Source organism: Chlamydotis macqueenii, chromosome 8, assembly GCF_036417535.1.
Source record: "Chlamydotis macqueenii isolate bChlMac1 chromosome 8, bChlMac1.mat, whole genome shotgun sequence".
NCBI lineage: Eukaryota > Metazoa > Chordata > Aves > Otidiformes > Otididae > Chlamydotis > Chlamydotis macqueenii.
The window spans coordinates 27,681,535-27,701,904 of NC_141563.1; the positions used below are offsets into that span (position 1 = coordinate 27,681,535).

At 56.0% G+C, this 20,370-nt stretch overlaps 3 protein-coding genes across 4 annotated transcripts in view; 1 reads left to right on the forward strand and 2 right to left on the reverse strand.

The window, feature by feature from the left end:
• Nucleotides 1–1,393: 1,393 nt before the first annotated feature.
• On the reverse strand, nucleotides 1,394–12,352 carry LOC104482048 (E3 ubiquitin-protein ligase HECTD3). Of its 2 annotated transcripts, none has more exons than XM_086754091.1 (21): nucleotides 11,873–12,352; nucleotides 11,597–11,757; nucleotides 11,067–11,159; nucleotides 10,664–10,799; nucleotides 10,147–10,262; nucleotides 9,762–9,875; nucleotides 9,261–9,343; nucleotides 8,727–8,892; nucleotides 8,187–8,268; nucleotides 7,054–7,236; nucleotides 6,320–6,372; nucleotides 5,368–5,432; nucleotides 4,840–4,943; nucleotides 4,387–4,506; nucleotides 3,956–4,045; nucleotides 3,402–3,608; nucleotides 2,892–3,021; nucleotides 2,379–2,453; nucleotides 2,063–2,144; nucleotides 1,871–1,962; nucleotides 1,394–1,600 (listed from the first exon to the last, which is right to left on the reverse strand). In XM_086754091.1, the coding sequence occupies exons 1-21, from the start codon at nucleotides 12,191–12,193 to the stop codon at nucleotides 1,533–1,535; spliced, it is 2,541 nt and encodes an 846-aa protein (XP_086610217.1). In that variant the 5' UTR covers nucleotides 12,194–12,352; the 3' UTR covers nucleotides 1,394–1,532. The 2 variants fall into 2 exon arrangements, with proteins under 2 accessions (XP_086610217.1, XP_086610218.1); XM_086754092.1 differs by having other exon boundaries at nucleotides 1,871–1,942; nucleotides 11,873–12,350.
• A 128-nt stretch (nucleotides 12,353–12,480) lies between these two features.
• Nucleotides 12,481–15,794, forward strand: UROD (uroporphyrinogen decarboxylase). The gene is made up of 10 exons (XM_086754095.1): nucleotides 12,481–12,567; nucleotides 13,268–13,380; nucleotides 13,463–13,542; nucleotides 13,754–13,816; nucleotides 13,914–14,111; nucleotides 14,353–14,514; nucleotides 14,646–14,783; nucleotides 14,928–15,028; nucleotides 15,294–15,360; nucleotides 15,519–15,794. Exons 1-10 carry the CDS (start codon nucleotides 12,545–12,547, stop codon nucleotides 15,681–15,683), a joined length of 1,110 nt encoding a protein of 369 aa, XP_086610221.1. The 5' UTR covers nucleotides 12,481–12,544; the 3' UTR covers nucleotides 15,684–15,794.
• A 1,032-nt stretch (nucleotides 15,795–16,826) lies between these two features.
• ZSWIM5 (zinc finger SWIM-type containing 5) overlaps nucleotides 16,827–20,370 on the reverse strand; it is a 98,079-nt gene continuing 94,535 nt past the window's right edge. The window contains exons 12-14 of the mRNA XM_086754093.1: nucleotides 19,836–19,999; nucleotides 19,452–19,533; nucleotides 16,827–19,310 (exon numbers count right to left, since the gene is read on the reverse strand). Coding sequence (XP_086610219.1) covers nucleotides 18,448–19,310; nucleotides 19,452–19,533; nucleotides 19,836–19,999 — 1,109 coding nt within the window. The 3' untranslated portion in view covers nucleotides 16,827–18,447. The remainder of the gene's footprint in view (nucleotides 19,311–19,451; nucleotides 19,534–19,835; nucleotides 20,000–20,370) is intronic.

Below are 20,370 nucleotides of genomic sequence, written 5' to 3' on the forward strand. Positions count from 1 at the left end.
GCTTCTCCTGGCTTCCCCAGTCACCCCATCACTTGCCGTGATGTGGGAGATGGCAGCACATGCTCTCCCCTGGTCCTACATCCCTTTTAGTACAAACGCCCTCGGCATGTCTGGGAATACAGCAGTTTCAAAGGAAAACTGGTGAAGGGAAGGACTTAGTTTACAACAAAGTGATTTCTGGATGACAGACTCCTTCAATATAGGAGAAAAAGGCATGAAACATTAAGACAAGATAAATCTTACCTCAGAGCACAAGCCCCATTCCAGTGAAGCCCCAGTGACCCAGTGGCTCTCACTGTTACTCCAACAGTGGACTGACAGCGGTAGCTCACAGCGCTAGGCAATGACTATCCCTGGCCCGGGCTGGGAACACCAAGGAACACTCCCAATGTTCTTGAAGATGTAAAGCTTTCATTGCCTGCTCCTCGCTCACACATTGCATGTCCATCTGCTCAAGAAGCTCCAACCCTTGGTACCCGCAGTCTCTCCACTCTCCTGGGGCAAAGGTTTTCCCAGTCCACCTGAAACCTCTGCCTACTTCACCACAGCAGAGGGAAGCAGAGCTCAGCACTGCCTTGCCTCCTCTAACCCCTGCGGTCTGGGATAAGAGCTTGGCCCTGCCTGCACGTCTCTGTGAGAACTAGAACAGACTAGTTGTAATACTGGCTTTTAGGGGAAAACCAAGGCTCAAAGAGTCTTGGAGAACAGCTGCTAGGCCACCAGCATGTCCGATGCAGACTGAAGGTTACAGAGCAGAAGGGAAGCAGACAGTTTCCACCTCCCGTAGGGGAACAGCTCCCCCAGCAGTCGCTTCTGTGCAAGGGGTGCAGGGAACCACGAGTGGTCACAGGAACCAGGATTTTGTGCGATGTAAAAGCATAGGAGCCCTTTCTTGACAGCACTCGCAGTCCCGCTGTGCAGGTCTGTCCTGACACCTGGCGGCCAGAGGCACCCCTGCAGCACCTGCCACCAGCCTGCCACATTTCTTAAACCTAGGCACATGATCTCATTTCCACTGACCTCAGGTGAGAGCAGAACAAGGCAAAGGAATGTGGTCAGGACACTCAGGCTAGGACACACTGAGCATCTCTGAGCATCCCCGCGGTCCCAGCAGCAGCTGACAGTTCTGTCCTGTGCTGTAACCTGCTGTGCAGCTTTGTGGCCCTACTCCATTTCTGTCTGGAGCAGAGTGCATCCTGGGAGGAGCGAGAGTTGTAGAGCTGCAACAGGGACACGTGGAGAAGAAACTCATTACAAAAGCCTAGCAGAGCATTCTCATGTATGTGGGCTGGGCCTGGGTTTCATTACTGCAATCACATTTACATTCCAAGCTGGCTCCCGTCCTGCTGAAGACCCAAACCTCCACATCCAAAAAGGTGCTGGTTACCACTGCTGGGAGGCAGGCTTCACGCCTGTATGTTTATTATATATACACATCCTGGGGGTACAAGGGAGCTCTTCCCCCTGCACCTTTTTGTCGAATGATTGTCCATGCTGTTCGGTCAGGCTGCAACATCACTCTTCCCATGGACTCATATCTGTGTCAATGGCCACGCAGTTATAGGCGGCATAGCGCAACTTCTCTTCACATACCTTGGCTCTAGGGATGGCAGGAGAGAGGGGAAAAAAAAAAAAAAAAAAAAAGACAAGGAGGAGTTGCTATTGCTGCATTTGTCAGCCGAGAAGACAACATGCTTTCTGAGATGGAGGCTATGCTCCACCAGCTGCTCACAGAGAGAATCACAGCAGCCATATGGTACAGGAGGGGGACGTAAGTGTGGCAGAGTGATGGGGCCCTGTGGGTCAGCACCAAGGTTAAGAAGAGAGCCCAGACATAGTACCCCAGATGTATGGAAACACCAAAACTTACGTGGCATAGTTGGGCAAGAAGAGGGTGCTGGAGCAGGTGGATGACTCCGGTAAAGCATCTGTCGTCTCAGAGCTTGGGGAGAAGGTGACAAACTGGTCAGAACCAGGCCAGCAAGGTAGAGGAGACCAGAGTAAACATCCCTTTGGGGTGGGATCTGTCACAGCCTTGCAATCTACAGAAGAATGGACTCACCCCATTTTGTCTGGATAGATGTAGATCCGTGCTGGAAGGCGGCTTCTGCCAGTAACAAATCTGAGGAAGCGGCTGCGATCCTCTGTGAAGGAAAAGTAAAGACATCAGCAGACCCTAGAGGGATGTGAGATGAAGTACAGCCACTTCCAGGTAACCCCACTGCTAGCAAGCAGTTCCTTCAGCCCAGCTGCTTGTTCTCCTTGGCTCCCATCTGTTCCCCTGGCAGCAATTAGAGTGTTTTCACCCTCCCAGTTCCCAGCCAGCATGCAGGGGCCATCATGGCACAAGATACACAGGGGCAGAGCAAATCACTCACCATTGGTGAAGTTGTTGAGTGCTTCCCAGAAGTACTGAACACGGGTGTCCAGTGGCTCAAAGTCCTCAAACCGCGCTGGCAGAAAGGATACAGAAAAGGAGTTTATTAAAGATCCAAGCTCCTCCTGGATAAATTAGAGCAGGGGCTTCCCTGCTCACCCAGGGGTCCTCTGCTGGAGCAGGAAGAAACCTCTAGGTGTCTGCATGGCATGAGCATGGAGACCCAAGGTGCGAGGGACACATGCAGTCAGGGCCCTCACAGAAAGCACATCCAGATCCATATCTCAGCTCCACAGAGGCTCAGATGCTGGCAGCCTAGGGATGCCCCAGTCTACTCTGAGGCCCAGCATGGAGACAAGGGAGAACCCTGCCCGCATCAGCAGTGAAAGTATACAGGCCCACATTCTCACTGTAATACAGGCTAATATCGCCTTCCCATACCTCTCCTTGTCCCAGCAAAGAGAGAAGACAATCTTGTTTTCAGGGCAAGTTTTCAGCAGAGCCCTTCACTTACTGAGCTTCTTCAGGGCATCAACTGTGACTTCAGGGTCTCCACAGACTTTTTTTTCCAGCTCCTGCCAGGTGAGGAGGTCAAGAACAGCTTGGGGCACCACCTTCAGCAGGCCAGCCTGCATGGCCATGATCTGAAAAGGAGACAGGGCAGGTAAGCAGCATGTCTTGCCTATTTCCCTGGCTTGTGGTTGAGCCTACGGACTTGACGCGAGCCACGTGACTGCTCAGCAAATGCTCCAAGGAACCTGAAAAAGGGAACAGTATCCCACAGAAATGCAACACAGGTCATTCAGGAAGCCTGTGTCAAAGCTGGGAATTAAACCTCTTGTCCCCCATGCTGCTACAAGCCACTTGGCTTCTCAGCAAGTCTATGGGGTCCAGGACTTCACCAAAAGGACTGCCTATTATTGCACTAATGAGCACAGAGACACTAACTATGATGCATGTTACCAGAAAAAGACTGGGGGTTATGTCTCTGGGACATGGCCACTGATGCTACGGGCAGTGTTACCTGCTCCTTGCTCTCCTCCAGTCGAGCCTTTTGCACCAGGCGGATGAACTCCTTGCGGTCCTCATAGCGCACCACGGTGCTGCTGCCATTGGGGATCAGCTCCACCACGCGCTGGTCACTCAGCACTGTCGTGTAGGTCAGCTCATTCCCAAATTTGAACTCAAAGGTGTCTTTGTCCATGACTTCCATCACCTCCAGGAGCTTCACCTGCTCAGGCCCGAGATGAGTGCTTGTTAGAGAGAAGTCCAGCGGGCAGCAGTGTGCCCAAGGCCCCATCTCGTCCCTTCCCAGACAAAGTCTGGAGTGACTGGGACAGCAGCACAGCATGGGATATGCTGCCCTAGAGCTGTTTAGCAGGCCCTTGGGCATTGCGTACTTGAAGCAGTAGTCAGCATGGCTACATCTCTGTATTAGCTATAGGATGCGTTAAACACTAAGAGTGCACTTTTTGTGCGTGTTGCTTTGACACATCACAGGAGGAAACAAGTACAACACAAGGACAGGGACACAAATCACCACCTTGCTGAGCGCCACAAGGAATAGGATCCTCTCACCAGCACAGAGTCCACAGCAGGGAAGTCTTTGCTCCAGCTGACCTCCTCCCCTGTTAACTGTTTCCATACGAAGCCAGGAAGAGCCAGGACCTGAAGGAGAACAGGAATTTTGCTGAGTCTGTGTGAAAGGTGACATTCCCAAAGATGGAGACAGGGCTCAACAGTGCAGACACAAAGGAGCTTTCCTGCTCCCCCTGTCCACATTCAGAGCTCATCATAGCTCAGCAGACACCAGGCACTCTCTTCCAAGCTCCCGGCAGCATCTCACAAAACTTAGGCTATGAGCTCTCCTAACGCCTCAGCCCCAAATCCTGACAAACACCTTTTGTCCCAGTGTGTGATCACAGAGCCCTCCCATGCTCCCGTCAGACAGGCTGCAGAAGGGACTAATGACTCCAAATCTCCATGCAGGGATGGGGTGGAAAGCTTACCAGAAACTCCTTGCCCCTCAGAGCTGCTCCCATGATCTGCCCGATCCACTCGTACTTTGGGAAGTCTTTACAGGAGGGGTTGGGGACATACATGTCCCTGGCTTCTCCTGTGCCATTACCCTACAGGAGTGAGAGGCAAAACTCCAAGTCATGATCTCAGTGCAGCATGAAGCACCCCAAACTCAGTTCCTGCAGTGCCTCTGGGCACTTCTCACAACAGAAGTGGGCTAAGCCTCGCATCCTCCTTGGCAATGTTCCTTGTGAGAGACAAGTATCCAGGCACTGGTCAGCATATCCCAAAATAAGATGCCACAAAGCAACCTACCCAACCCTTCACAAGGAAAAGCTTTGGACCAGTGAAAGAAGGTACGTCCCTGGCATGCAGGGGGACAGGGACAGCGCTGCGTTGCCAGGCACAGGAATATCTGCCTCAAATACCCTGACCCACAGCACCTGGTTGGATGTGCGCACAAAGAAGGGTAGAGGCACAGGGGTGTCTGCTGAGCTGGGACACAGCTCCTCCGACATGTCCGCCAGGCTGTCCCGAAAACCACCACCTGCAACCCCAAAAGAAGGGCGTTTTTAGTGATGTGAACTCCCCATGTGCTAACCCTCACAGTTATGGAGCAAAGATGAGGAATTCTGGTCCAACGTGGCCTAGGGCTTAGCAGAGCCTTATGGCACCAGAGGAAATAAGATAGAAGAAATAACATCCCTGCCTGGCCTGTGGAGGACAGCCAGAGGGAGCATTGGCACAGTCAAAGCTGTTGCTGGTGACTAATGGAGATCTGGTCCCCATCCCAGCAAGCAGCACTCCTTACCCGGGACATGGCCGGGGGTGGCAGGACAAGGCAACTCGCCTTCCCTTTCTCCTCCATGGGCAGTAACACTGGGAACGAATGAGAGCCCCTTCAGCAACCAAATCACCCTGCCAACCCCTGACTCTGCTCCAGAGGAGCCCTTGCCTCACACAGCCCCTACCTTGGTCGATGATGCCCTCTGCGATGAATTTGCACTCCCACCACTGGTCATAACGCAACGGCCACCTGCAGAGAACCAGGCATCACCTGAGGTGCTGCTCAAAGCCAAGGAGATGCTGGGGAAGCAGCAAGCACAGCAGGGACACCAGTGGACTAGAGTGGACCAGCCTGGGCTTGGGACAGAACAAGACCTCAATCTCCAGGGACAGTGTCCTGGTTTCGGCTGGGATAGAGTTAATTTTCTTCCTAGTAGCTAGTATAGTGCTGTGTTTTGGATTTAGGATGAGAATAATGTTGATAACATACCGATGTTTTAGTTGTTGCTAAGTAGTGCTTACATTAAATCAAGGACTTTTCAGCTTCTCATGCCCTGCCAGTGAGGAGGCTGGAGGTGCACAAGAAGGTGGGAGGAGGCACAGCCAGAACAGCTGCCCCGAACTGGCCAAAGGGATATTCCAGACCACATGCTCAGCACATAAACTGGAGGAAGCTGGCCAAGGGCATATCGCTGCTTGGGGTTGGGCTGGGCAATGGTCAGCAGGTGGTGAGCAATTGCTCTATGCATCACTTGTTTTGTATATTCTTTTTGAATAATAATTATTATTTTCTCTTCCTTAGCTGTCCTATTAAACTCTCTTTATCTCAACCCATGCATTTTACTTTTTTCCCCGATTCTCCTCCCCATCCCACTGTGGAGGAGGTGGGAGAAGTGAGTGAGCAGCTGCATAGTGCTTAGTTGCAGGCTGGGGTTGAACCACAACAAACAGCTGTGTCCTCAGTTAGGAGGTGACACCTTGGGAAACAGGCCCTGACCCCATGGCTGAGCTGGCTCCTGCCCTGGCAAATCCTCCCCAGTGCACAGGACACACACAGGCTTCCCAAACACCCTGCTGTGCCTGAGGACATAGCTCCCAGCACTGTGTGATCCCCTCCCTCCCCCAGACACCACTTACCTATAATCTAAAGGCTTTTCAAACTTGTCTGAAGGTTTCAGGCCTTCATACACCTGCAACAAGCAGAGAAGACCAAGGCTGGTATCCCCTCTCCTGGGGATCTGGTGCCAGGTAAATGCAGGAAATTGGAAAAAAATCTGGTTTGCCCCAAAGCTTTAAATACTGACCAAAGCTGATCTCTAAATGATCTAGAAGTCCTTCATTTTTGGATGGTGAACATAAAATTACAGTGCTAACCACTGTATGGAGCTTTCTGGCTTCAGAGGTATACTGAACACATATTAAACCTCACAGCAGTCTGGGCTGTTTATGCACACATAGAGCAACAGATCTTTTGAAGACAAGGGCGGAGAATGACAACAGGAAGATCAGCATTGCTGTAAAACCACGATACAGGACTGTATACAGCTGCATTACTGTTGTCACACAGGAATTCTCTGCTGCCCTTTTAGTGTAATGAGATTGTTATGCTCTGCATTAGCAACATGCCACAGAGAGCGTCCAGGATAGAGACTTCAACTCAGAGATCCCAAACTCTCCTAGAGGTTATTCCTGGATATAGGGTCATCAGCACATGTAACTGTAGAGCCCATGAATCATGTGAAGAGACCTTGAGGACTCCAGGTATCCCCAGCTCCAAGTTGTTCCTTCCCCCCACCTCTATGTGGTTCATTTTGGTTTTTGGATGTCCCACTCTCCCCAGAGCAGCGGGGACCCTTTCAGGAGGATAATACCTGGGTGAAGACAGCATTCTTGCAGCTGGGGTCCAGGGCTGGGTTGTCTCGGTGCTCCATAGCCAGGCGTCGGTTAATATAGAGCCGCGGCATGAAATTGGGCTTGCTGGTCTCAGAGTCTTTCAGACACTGGGTAATGAGAGCTGTGCGCCTCTTGGACAGCAGCAAGAACTGCTTGATATGCTGCCAATGGGAATGTTCAAAATGTCAGAAGGTGCCCAGTGTCCCAAACACATCACCTACTTCCTACTCAAGGCACTGCACCACCAGGTCTCTCCCCTTCCCAGGGCTAACGCCTTCCACACACAGACACATTCTCCTCAACAATATTTGCTCCACCTCTACCTCTGAAAGATTTTGCTTTTTGGCTTAAGGGAAATACTAAGCCCAGTCCTCTCTCCATCAGTCACTACCTGATGCTCACACTCCAGTGTTGCCTGGACTCTCCTTCACCCTCACTCTCCCCAGGGCATTGGTCTTACTATCCCTCATATTTGTAATCAAGCCAAGCTCCTCTAAACAAACAAGAATCCTCAAATGCTTTGGGTCTTATGCTGAGCTGGCACAGGAACTACAGTGCTCTCTGACACCAGGCCTGAAAACACACAGAATGGGACTACCCCAGCAATGCCCAGCACATGTATTCTGGGAGAGGATGTACGCAAAACAGACAACTGGAGGGACGAGCTCAGTCTTATAAGAAATCTGGAAATTAAAAGATTACTAAAACCAGTAAAAAAGTTACTGGTAAAAGCCTTGCCATTTGGACACAGCCAGCTCAAAACTGCTGGCAGCAAGTGCAGGAACAGAGCGTCCTGGGCTGAGATCTTGGAGTGGATGCAGGTCCAGCTCACATGCCCAGGGCTGCTATGGCCCAAGTCTTTTTGTGGGTGAAGTGCACTGGTTTGATTCTATTTGTTACCCCGTAGCTCCATGTTTCGACATCAGCATTTTAACAGGGATCTAGCCTCTGAACAATATTGCCTTTCACAGCTTTAATAAACCGAGCTCAGCCAGGTATTTCCCTTGAGCTGCTTCAAAGGCAACAAGCACCGATTGTTTCCCCTGCCACAGCCCAAGCGCAATCACTGTGCCAGACTGAGGCCCCACAAGACACAGAGGGACTCGCTCACCTTGAGTTTGCTGAACGTGCCAATAGTGTGGTCCCACGCTGGCACCAAGTGATGCAGGACACTGTCCAGGAGCTTGATGAACCTAAATCCCAAAGAAGAAGGTATTGCGACACAGGAGGGACACGGATCTGCACAAGCCTATTCCAAACCAGACATCCATGGACACAAGCAGAAAAGTAACAACTAATCCAAACTCAACCCAGCAGGGTCTTTTACATCACAGAGCCTTTAGTACTAAATTCCCACTCCCTGGGCACTGCAGGGATCTTGCACCCCTTCTAAGGGACTCTGCATGCACCTGCCCCACACACTGCACAGACACAAAAGACACTGGGAACTTGAGCTGCAAAATTCCTCTGAAAGTGTAGGGGAGTTACTCCAGAGCCCACTTTGTTCCCAAATGACTCTGCTATTTTCTCCAGGATGCCTGTCCCAAGGGGAGTCACACAGCTTTACAGCTTCCAGCCATACCTGTGCTGGAGATGGCACCAGTTCCTGCAGGCAATGCCACCGCATTGTCTGCCCCGCTCCATACAGTACCTTTGAATGAGCACAGCCCGTCGGTACAGCAGGTCAGGGTCTGTCCCTTCTAGGCGAGGGTAGCGCACTAAATTGGGCAGCTGGAACATGTCAGCACTGAGCCCCAAGTCCCTCTGTCGGGAGGATTTGATTTTGATGCCTCGGAGGCGAACATCAATCCCATCATCTGCCAAGGAAGACCATGGATGATACGCTAACACCATGAGAAAGCAAGCCTTCCAGCATGGGAGGTCTATAAAAGCATTAGGAACGTGACCGAGCTGGGGGGCTGCGCACTGGGAGCCTGAAATACCTCTGTGAAGAGGAAGCGGGGCATTTACAGAGGAAAAACAAAATAATAATTGAAGGCAGAGAAAAACAGGACAAAAGCGGAGACCCTCCAAACCTCCAGGTCCCCCTGGAGTTTCTCACGGTCCTTCTGCATCTCATCTGAAACAGCCCGCAGGCCCAGGAAGTACAAGCCACCGGAACAAACTCGTAACGTACAGTATCTTACAGGTGCATTATGGATGTGGACATCACACCCGGCCCTACCTCTGCACTCCACAATCCGGATCTCGATGACAGGCAGGTGTGTTGTCATGTCCTCAAGGACGCACACATCCCCAATGTAGCTCCTGCAAACACAGCACAGATGAGGGCTGCAAAGCTGTTCCCTCACCCACCCCGCCAAAATCCACTCAGCTGCCTGTAAGGGAAGACTGTTTGCATCTTCTGAAACAGAAGCCTGTGGCAGGAACCCAGACCCAGCTGCCTACAACATGGCCTATGCTGAACGCCTGAACCTGCTGGTGCCTCAGGACCAGGTGACATCATCCCGATGGGTTCAACAACTGGATCGGGAGAGCCCTGATGATTGTACTGTCTGCTACTGTAGGCAGAGTGAACCTGCAGCTCAGAGATGGAAAATGCCTGTCCCAAGGCCCTGGGTCTCTTAAACCAGGCTGGTGCTGGCACAACTGCTTAGTGTCAGGGTGTCCAGCATCTCTGGCCCCTGCAAAGGCCACACCACCCTCTCCACCTCCATCCACTCACTCATCAATGCTGACATCGTTCAGTTTCTTCAGATTGTCCCCCTCGCCACCGTACACGGCAACCCGCTTGGGCATGAAGTTCTCATCAGTAGTATCCACTGTCAGCAGAAGTTTCCTGCAAAAGCAAGCATGAAATGAGGAGAAGGTAACTGCTGCTTCCTCTCATTGCCTGGTCACACTTGTTATCAAGAACATGCAGTTGGTGCTGGGATCCCCGGATACCTGTGACAATCCTAATACCCCTCCAAGCCCAGAGCCAGAGCAAGGGCTGAGGGGCAGGGAGCGGAGCACAGGGCGAATTTGGGCCATGATGGACTCATGCAGAAAGCAGGGGTCATAGGGCTCGCCCTAGCTGCAAGCCAGCGCACAGAGGAGAGGTGCCTCACTTGACAATGGTGCCTTTCTTCATGTTGAGCCGCACCCAGTGCTGGCCTTGGGATCCGTCACTCTCCCAGTATGTGTCAGCGTGGCTGTCTGTCAAGCAAGACACATTGAAGTCCTCCTGGAAGAAGGCAGTGAACAAAAGGAAGATTAACTTCCCCTTAGTGGTTAGTCTTGTCACAAATCTTAGATCCAGAGGGCTGTCAAGCTGGCCTGTCTCCTTTACTGGGCTGTGGGTAGACACAGGGAGTACAGAGCGCACAGAACACTGGGGCTGACCCTCTAAGATGCTCTGGGGTCACACACAGCACAAAATATCAAACCGTCCCTAAAATCAGCTTAGCAGATAATATTGGCTTTTGCATCTCAAACCAGAACCCTTCCAGGTGCCACATTACACAATACACTGCAGGACACTCCCCAGGCTTCTCTCCCACATCGTCAAACACAGCCCAGCCCAGCCCACCAAGCACCATCCACGTTCCCCAGCCGGGCTGATGCAACCTTGTCCCTTTAACCCACCGTGTAGGACGAGACATCGATGCTGTCCACATACTGCTTGACACTGCCCAGGTTCTCATCCTCCTTCCCAATGTGGTCATACAGGAAATGCACCAGGTCTTCATCACATTCATAAGTCCACGTTGGGGGCACAAACCTACCACGGAAGAGGGATTAACAGGTCTGGAGAGCCAGGGGCAGCCAGGCTAACGGGTTAGGGATGGCAGGTTCATGTCCTGCTTGCCTTGGTCTTGCTGTGTTTTCTGCTTTGTGCTTATCTAGAGCAAGACTGTGCCAAGCGGAACTGTTCCCCGCTGCCTGTCTTCCCCCATCTACCCCTGCTCTGCAGGAGACAGCTGTCTGAGCAGCCAGGGAGACAGCAGCTTGCCCCCAACCACAGCAGAAGCTGGGAAACAGCTCATACCGAAGCTTCTCTACTGCGGCCTCATCCTGCTCCATGGGCTTGGGCTTTGCTCCGAGGCGCAGAGAGTATGTCAGGTCCACCACCTGCTCCCACCTGAAAGAACCCAGAGAAAGGGGGAGTGAGAAAATCCCAGGAGAAAGAAGGAGCTGGTGGTCAAGGAGTAGTTGCAAGGGGAAGATTTGAGTTTAAAGGCCCTGCACTCCATCATCCATCACCTCCACCCTCATCTGCCACCCTGTCCAATCATCTACGTCTTCCAGCCCATTAAGGCAGGTGACAAGCACAGGGTCTGAGCCAAATCCAGTTCACCTCCACACCTGGCATCCCTATTGCCTCACTTCTATGGAAACAGGGACTGAGTGGGCCGGGGCTCCTCAGTCCAGGGCAGGAACGGCTGAGGGGCAGCACACTGAAAACCCACGCCCTTGGGCCTGGGTGAACGGGGTGGGGGGGGGGGGGGGGGTGAGAACCTCCCTGCTCTCTCCCGTGCAAGGGGGAGCCCGGGATGGCGACCTAGAGGGATGGAGCACCTGATGACGGGTTTGTAGTCCACCCCGAAGAGCTGCTGCTGCCGCTGGATCCGCTCCGTGGACTCCACCGGCACCAGCCGGTCCCCGCCGTCGGCGTGCTTGCACACCAGCACCCAGCCCTCCTCCAGCTCGCAGCCGCTCCGGTACTCCTCCAGCTGCTCCTGCGGGCACGGCCGGCTCCCGTCAGCGGACGGGCGAGCCTGCTCCGCGAGCAGCGCAGGCCGCGGCGGCCTCCCAGTGCCCACCCCCCCCCGCCCCACTCCCCCCCGCCGTTACCTTGCTGAGCTTGACCCAGAGCCCGGCGCCGTTGCAGTACTCCTCGCCGGTGGCGCGGAGGCAGCCGCCCTTCCGCACCTCGATGGTGGCCCGCGCCGCCCGCTTCCCGCCCCGCGCCGGCCCCGGGCTGTCCCAGACGCTGAGCAGGCTGCGGGGGGTGGCGGCGGCGGCGGGGTCCTTGCAGATCTTGTACTGCACCTCCCGCGGCACGTAGCAGAGCGCGGCGGGCAGCGCCTGGGCGCGGCGGAAGCACTCGCTGCACTGCAGCAGGAACCGCAGCCGGCCCAGCACCTGGTGCGGCGCTTCACCCCCTACACGCATCGCGTACCGGCTACCGTGCACGGCGGGCAGCGGCCGAGCTCCCACACCGGCGGGGTCGCTACTCGCGGGTTTACGGCAAACCCCGCCCGCCGATCGGGCAAGATGGCGGCGCCCGATGGGGCGGACGCGGGGCAAGATGGCGGCGCCCGTGTCGCGTACGGAGGAGCGAGGAGCAGGGCAAGATGGCGGCGTACGGAGAGGCGGGACTACGGCAAGATGGCGGCGCCGGCGGGGCGGGACGGGGGCGGGACGGGGGCGGGACGGGGGTGGGACGGGTTGCTTCGGGAGGAATAGGGAGGTATCGGGAGGCGTCGGGAGGCAACGTGAGGGGCCGGGAAGCGACGCGAGAGGATGGAGGGAGACGAGCGGCTAATGTGAGTAACCAGGGCCGGGGAGGGCGGCGGGGTCAGCGCGGGGGACACTGATGTGGCCCTAGGGACGGTGCTGTGGCACTGGGGTCCTGCACTGGGCTCACTGGTGAGGCGCTGCGGGGGTTGATCCCGCACTGGGAATACTGATCCTGCACTGGGATGGATCCGCGGGGCCACTGGTCTGACAGAGGAGTCACAGGTCCCACAACGGAGGTTTTGGGCACTGTCCCGATGGCCCCCGCCTGTCACAGCGGGACTGTGCTGGCCGTTCCCCGTGGTTCCCCGGGGTCCCCGTCCCCAGGCCGGCCGGGCTCCAGCCGTCCCTGGGCGGTGACACCGCGGGGTGGGAGGCTGGGGACGCGTGGTTGCCACCTCGGCCGGCGCCTGGGCCTCCGGGGGCTGCACGGCACAGATAGGGGCCGGGGACAGCGGTGGCAGGGCTACCCGCCCCCGCGCCTCGCCGGCCCCAAATCGCTCCAGGCGCGGGGCAACTGCTGTTCCTGATAACTTAATCTCGCGAGGGCCTGGGCTGGGCATGAGGGGGAGCGTTTGTCACGTTTGTCACGGCTGGGCACAAGCCCTTTCCTGCAGTCGCTGGCCAGGGAGTGAGGACGAGCCGCTGGCCCTGGTACCCTCTGCCCCCAGCTCCAGGACACCCCGCTTCCCCATCAATGACAACCCATCTCTGTTCTTTCTTCCACAGCCCCAAGGACTTCCCCGAGCTGAAGAATGACACGTTCCTGCGGGCTGCACGCGGAGAGGAGACGGAGCACACACCTGTGTGGTGCATGCGGCAAGCAGGGCGCTACCTGCCCGGTGAGCAGGCAGAGGTGTGCAGGTGGGGACAGTGAGGGGTGCCCAGCATGCACCCCGTAACACTTGTGCCGGTCCCTTGCAGAGTTTCGGGAGGTCCGGGCAGGGCAGGATTTCTTCGACACTTGCCGGAGCCCCAAATTGTGCTGTGAGCTGACACTGCAGGTGAGCATTTCCTGGACAGGGGGTGGGGGTGTCTGTGTGTCTCCTCTCCCCACCTAGATGGGGATGGGGAGAAACCTTGGGTCTGGCCACCCCGAGTAGCCTCAGTAAGTTGTGCAGCCCTTGGGGACTGCACTGCCCCATGTGCTTGTCCAGATCCTCCATGGGGAGGGGGTTCCAGCCCCTCACTGACACTGCCTCTTCCCCTCCGCAGCCGCTCAGACGATTCCCCCTGGATGCTGCCATTATCTTCTCCGACATCTTGGTGGTACCCCAGGTGAGAGCCATGGCCAATGGTGGGGAGCAGCAGCTGGGAATGGGGCTGGATTTGGAGCTACCCCATTCGTGCTTCTTCCGTTCTCCCTTGTCCCCAGGCACTAGGCATGGAGGTTGTCATGGTCCCCGGCAAAGGACCCACATTCACAGAGCCCCTGAAGGAGGTAGAGGATCTGTTGAAACTGCGACAGAAGGTGGATGTGACCGCAGAGCTGGGTTACGTCTTCCAGGCCATCACACTGACACGACACAGTCTGGAGGGCAGGGTGCCCCTCATTGGCTTCTCTGGGGCGCCTGTAAGTGATGTGGCTCCTCCATGTGGGCTTCTCTGCTCTTTCTTCTGGGGTGACACTGGCCATTATGCCCCCAGAGCTGTGGGTGCTATAAGGGTGTGTAGGTGGGGGACGTTCAGTGCAGGAGCAGCTGTGTCCCAGGCTCTGGGGTGTTCACAGGTCTGAGCTTCAGCACTCTGACCGGCCCCTTGCATCTTCTTCCATCTCCATCACCCTCTTCACTCCACTCCTCTCCTTCCCACAGTGGACGCTCATGTCCTACATGATTGAAGGTGGCGGCTCCACGACAATGGCCAAGGCCAAGAGCTGGCTCTACCGTCACCCTGAGGCAAGCCACCAACTGCTAAGGCTGCTGGCTGATGTCATCACCGATTACCTGGTCGGGCAGGTGGCTGCTGGAGCACAGGTGTGTCCTGGGGCATGGGAACAGGGCCAGGCAAGAAGGTGGGTACTGGGACAGGCAGCAGAGAAGGTCCAGCTTCTGGGAGGACGAGGACAGACTGAAGTGCGGCTCTCCCAGCCCCATGTCCCCGGCAGGCGCTCCAGCTGTTTGAGTCCCACGCGGGGCACCTGGGCCCGGAGCAGTTTCAGGACTTTGCCCTACCTTACATCCGAGATATCGCCCAGGCTGTCAAGAGCAAGCTGAAGGAGGCGGCTCTGCCCCTGGTGCCCATGGTGAGTCGGGGGCTCCCTGGGTTGACCCTGGCATTTGGAGCTGCTGGAGAGGGGTGCATCCCTTGGTACCTGCCTCTTCCAGTCCAGCCTGTGGAGAGGGGCCTGACCCATCGCAGAGTTACTGCCTATCTCCTTCCTCCCCAGATCATTTTTGCGAAGGATGCACACTATGCGCTGCACGACCTGGCCCATTCCGGTTATGAGGTGGTTGGTCTCGACTGGACCATCCAGCCCCAGGAAGCTCGGTAAGAGTCTGGCAGAGTGCTCTGGTGCCCGGGCAGCACCCTGGGCCAGGTACCCTGATCTCTTCCTCTGCCCTGAGCCATCCCAGGCCTGGAGACATCTGCTCCAGAGGTGGGGATAGTTGGGCCCCCATGCTACATGGAGCTCACAGCAACCTGGGGCTGCACTGAGGGGTCCTGTGTGCCCTGCGGTGGGGGCTGCAGGCACCCAGCTGCCCCCAGCCTCTGCAGCACATGCAACAACTCACCTGCTTCCTCCCTGCTGCAGTGCACGGACAGGGAAAGATGTCACCCTGCAAGGGAACCTGGATCCCTGCGCGCTCTATGCACCCAAGGTGAGCCGTGGCCATTGCCAGCAGCGGGGACTAGTTCCAGCCTGTGTTACAGGCCTCCTGCCTCAGTTTCCCCACCTGCGGTGCTGGCTGGGGACTGGTGGGATTGGAGTACCCTGGGCTGGATGGGGCTGAGGCATGGTTTCCCACTATGCCTACAGGAGAAGATTGGCGAGCTGGTGAAGAAGATGCTGGAAGGTTTTGGGACCCAACGCTACATCGCCAACCTGGGACATGGCCTCTACCCCGACATGAACCCTGAGCATGTGGGTGCCTTCGTGGAGGCCGTGCACGCTCATTCCCGCCACATCAACAAGCACAGCTGAGCCTGGGGGCTTGGGGACAGGATTCCAGTTTGGGCACAGTCACCCCAAGTAGTGTTGTCACAGGGCTCGCTCCAGGCTGGGCTGCAGCATTAAACCAGCACCTTCTCCGCAGCAACTGTGTGAACTCTGGCTGGGGGGGGCGGGGAACTGGATGGCCCTGGAGGAGATGGGCAGCGATGGCAGCCTGGCAGTGGGGCATGTGAGGTCAGGGGGAGCCCCTGAGCCCCATCCTGCAGGTCAAAATGGGGAAATGGGGATGCCTCTCCCTGCCAGGCTGCACAGTTGTGCCAAGGGCTTGCAAGAGAGGCTGTGGGCCCAGAGCATGACAGGCATCTCCTCCTGGCACTACGGATGTGCTCGGTCCTGCCAGGGGAAATGGGCTCCCTCAGGCTGGCAGGGTCACAGCCTGGGAGCTGGGGGCTCGCAGCCCACCACTGCCACCAGCTCAGTCTGAGCCATGCCACAGTCCTGCTCAGGTGCAACATGAACAGGCAACATGACATCAACCCACGGCATCCCTGAGTGGGTGGGAGACCCATCAGGACTCACCTGGGGGACAGCTGGCCCCGTGGCACGAGCCCTCCAGACACCTACCACCAGCACCCTGCCACAGTGGCTGGGATGTTGGCACACACACCACGGCCCTAGCACCACCATCATCCTCCTCCAGCTCCCAGAGCCTCTTTTGGGACCATCCCCCTGGTCCTGGAGATCCCTCCCCCCAGGCACACCTCCCCACCTCCTCTGCTCCTCGGGGCCAAGGCTGCCTGGGGCTCAGCGAACCCTGCAGAATGCAGCCCAGGGTGCCAGCAGCACCCAGGAACCCTGGGTTACGACTCCGCCACCCCATCCCACACTGCACACTCACTGTGGTCCAGGCTGGCCGTAGGATGGATCAAGACATGGGTGCCAACGCTGCTCTAGCCGGCACGAACGGGGCAGTGACACCAGGGTGGGCAGGGACCTGCTGATGCTGAGCGCGGCAAGGAATTGCACCCTGAAGCAGGCGGGGCGCTGTGCCACTGCTCCGTCCCCCTCCGTGGGGCGCAGGAGCTGGGTACCACAGGGGGCTGCGATGCCGGGCTGCCCAGCAAGCGTGGTGACCCCTCCAACTTCAGAGAAAGGCAGTAGAGATACAGGTGGTAACGTTCATCCCTTTTATTATTAAACATCAGATGAAGAGGTCGCACACACACATACACGCACGCACACAAAAAAAAAAAAAAAAAAAGAAGGGAAAAAAAAAAAAAGAGAAACAGACTGGTTGAAGACCGCTATTTTGGTGGCGACAGAGACTGAGTACAATTGGTTTCCTGGCCGGAGCGCAGATACAAGTCACTTGCCAAAATATTAAAAGTCAAACCAGACAGCAGATAACTAGCCCACGTTCTCTAACTACAAGTCACTGTCCAGACTGGCCTCGGCCCCCCCAGCCCTCCCGACCCGCTGGCAAAGAAATGAACCAAAACCTAAGAGCCGCCGGCCCGGGGCTGGAGAGTCTGCCCCTGGCATGGGGCGAAGCCAGGAAGGGCCGAGTGCTGGCTGCACCACGGAGCCAGGAAGCAGAAGGGTGCAGGGAGACGGCACGGCTGTGCCTGCGCCCCACCCTCCCCAGGAGCCGGGCAGCCCCGGTGCCCGCACGCCTGCCCAGGCACCTCACGCCCCTGCGCCCGCCAAGACGATGGGCTCGTGTCCTCCATCGCCAGCATCCATGCGCGTCCAAGTGAGCGTCGCCCCGAGTCCCTTCCTCCGCTGTCCTCAAGCGCTGGGCTGCTGCTCCTCCTTCCGTCCGTCCGTCCGTCCGTCCATCTGTCCCAGGGCTGCGAGTCGAGCGGACGTTCGCCTCCTCCCATACCTTTCTCGCTGCTAACAATGCCGTGGGAACCTGAGAAATGTTCGCGTGCCTCCTCCTCTTTTTGTCTGTGGTTTTGTTTTGTGTGGTTTTTTTAAATAATAGTTATAATAATAATAATAATAGCAATAATAAAAATAATCGCCCCAGCCCACGACAATTTCAAGTATCCCCCAAATAAAAGACAGAATTATAAATAATTATAACTTTACAATTTAATAATTGACACATATACTATAGTATTTACAGTATCATAAATGCTTTTTTTTTGTGTTACTTTTAGTAAGCAATCCCTGAGAACAGTTACTTTAACTTGTTTTATTGAAGTATCTTCACAAATAGAGGAGTTGCATGTCTCGGGCGGGCGGGAGAAGCGCTCTGCAAAGCCATCGCTTTTGGTGACGCATGAGGTTCTAGTGTTGCGGGTTTCTTTGCTTGCTCTTTCTTCTTTTTTCTTTTTTTTTTTTTCCTTTTCTTTTTCTTCTTTTTTTTTTTTTAAATTCCCCATGTAATTTTAAAGATTTTTGCACTTTGCAACCTTCAGGTCCCTCCAGCGACCACTTCCTTCAGGAAAGAGGTATTAGATTTCCAGGTTAGCTTTTGGTATTGGCAAGGGAGGGCAGGGGGCTGAGTGAACCATCCTTTTTCCCCGTGGTTGCCTTTTGGTTTGTGCCCAAGGAATCTCTGGATCCTCTCAGCATGTGAAATGGTTAAATCCAAGGAAGGAAAAAATAAAATTAAAAAAAAAAAAAAAAGAAAAAAAGAAAGAAAACAAAAAAAAAGAAACAGAAGACCAGAACAGAGCAGCCTCTGCCGATGGGGGGAAGGTGATCTCCGCTTTCCTTCCTTCTTCTCTCCCAAATCCCTGTGCTGCGGCCGGACTCTGCCAGTGAGCGTGGCAGTGGCCGGGGCTCACCCAAACCGTTCCCGCACCAGCAGCATCAGTTTTTTCTTGCCTTTGTAGATTTGTTTGAGATTGTCAATGAACTGGGCAAACTGTATGTGCCCGTCCTGTGCCAGGAGGAAGGTTTCCCTGGCCTTGCTGAGGAACTCGATGAACTCCCCGTAGTGCCGCGGGCTGATGTGGGTGAGCCGGGAGTGGGTGGTGTTGATGTAGGCGCTTATCGTTGCGTCCAGCAGCTGTCGCAGGGGGGCTTTGTCGGTGGACATCAGCTTCCCCGAGTTCCTGCGGCCGGGGATGCCGGCCAGCCCTGGGGCCGTCATGGTGCAGCGGCGAAGGATGTCCGAGAGCACCGTGGCACAGTGCACGCTCTTCACCACCAGCGGGATGATGGCCGCCAGCTCGTTTTTGCCCAGAGAGTGGCTCAAGGCGCAGGCCCACAGCACGTCGTTGATGGCCGGGTGCGTGTCCTGGTTGTAGGCCAGGTTGAGATGCGTCATGGCCAGCGAGGCCAGTTTGAATGCCCGGAGCGGGTAGCCCCGGTGCTCCATGTAGCGGGCGATGGTGAAGAGCTGGGTGTAGGTCATGCCAGTGGAGGCGGCGTCGATGACGATCTGGTAGGCAGTCTCGAAGGCGATGTGGTCCTTCTCACAGAGGGTCAGGGCAGACAGGGCGCAGTTCTGTGGGTCCTTCATGGCACACTGCAGGGCCAGGGTGCGGGCGCAGCTGGCCAGCTCTTCCCGCTGTGGGTAGTCCAGGCTCAGGCGCAGGATGGTGTTGTGGGACATCACCGTAGCTGCCACAATGCTGGTGGCTTCTGTGGGAGTGAACAGCGAGTACCAGCTCTGCAGGATGCTCACCAGGGCCCTCACACCTGCAAGAAAACACTGGGGTCACGGCACAGCCCTGGAGCATCGCTTGGATCATGGGGCTCTTCCAAGTCCCCGGGCGCCAGAAGCCCACCCCGCTCCCACGGCACGTGGGCCAGATCCCCCTGGCGTGGTGAGGCACTCACCCACTTCGGTAGCACACGTCACCAGCCACCTCACCATCTCCCGCCGCCGCCAGTTGAGGGTGGACAGGGTCATGCGCATCACCTGCAAGGTAAACACTGGGTGAATGTCTGCCCCACAGGGCTCCAACCGAGGCCACCCAGCATGGTGGTGCTCCCCAAAAATCCCTCTGGCCCAGCTGCCTACCAGCTCCCCAGCGCTGCCTTGACCCCACCCAAACCTTAGCAGGCACAGGGGCTGAGCTCCCCTGCTCAGGGCCATGCAGGGATGAATTTACCCCTTACACAGGGGTAAATTAATCTGCTTGGTGGAACACCATCACCAGTGGCGCTGCCACAGCGCATGGGGCAGAAGGGCCACTGGCATCCCCAGCACCATCCCCATACCTGGAGCCCCAGCTCCAGCGCCACGTTGAGCAGTGTTGTGTCTGAGTTGCTGTCAGCTGGCGTGGCGATCTTGAATGCGTCCTGAGCCAGCTTGAAGATCAAGGAGGAGGAGTGGATGTTCTTCTGGATGGCCTCCAGCACCGTGCGTAGGCGCAGCATGTCCCCTGGGTGCAGGCAAAAACAGTCAGATGGCTCCACCTCCCCCCACCTTGTCCCCGAACCCCATCTCCCATCTCCACTGGGTGGTGAACAGCCCCTTCAGCACAGCCAGCTCCTCTGGACGCGCACAAGGAGGATTGCACAGGGATGCTGCATCAGGCCCTGCAGTCCAATGGCAAAATGGAGCATCCTCCCCAGGAGATGACAAATCCCACAGCACCCATCCTCGCTCAAGATCATCCTCTCATGGAGAACACAAACAACCCTGAGTGATCCCAGACACGTCCTGGAGCATCAGCAGACATCTCCAGGCACCTGGATGTTCTACCCTGGGCTCAAGTTTGACAGCTGTAAAGCAGACTCTTCCCAACAAAGG

Bases quoted from the DNA above. Each gene is read 5' to 3' on its own strand.
- LOC104482048 (XM_086754091.1), bottom strand. From the start codon at position 12,193: ATGCGTGTAGGGGGTGAAGCGCCGCACCAGGTGCTGGGCCGGCTGCGG. The intron at 11,160-11,596 runs GTGCTCCATCCC...GGGTTCTTTCAG, and splicing joins GACTACAAACCCGTCATCAG to GTGGGAGCAGGTGGTGGACC. The intron at 4,507-4,839 runs GTGCTGTGGGTC...TCACTCCTGTAG, and splicing joins TTGTGCGCACATCCAACCAG to GGTAATGGCACAGGAGAAGC.
- UROD (XM_086754095.1), top strand. From the start codon at position 12,545: ATGGAGGGAGACGAGCGGCTAAT. The intron at 13,817-13,913 runs GTGAGAGCCATG...CCTTGTCCCCAG, and splicing joins ACATCTTGGTGGTACCCCAG to GCACTAGGCATGGAGGTTGT. The intron at 15,029-15,293 runs GTAAGAGTCTGG...TCCCTGCTGCAG, and splicing joins ATCCAGCCCCAGGAAGCTCG to TGCACGGACAGGGAAAGATG.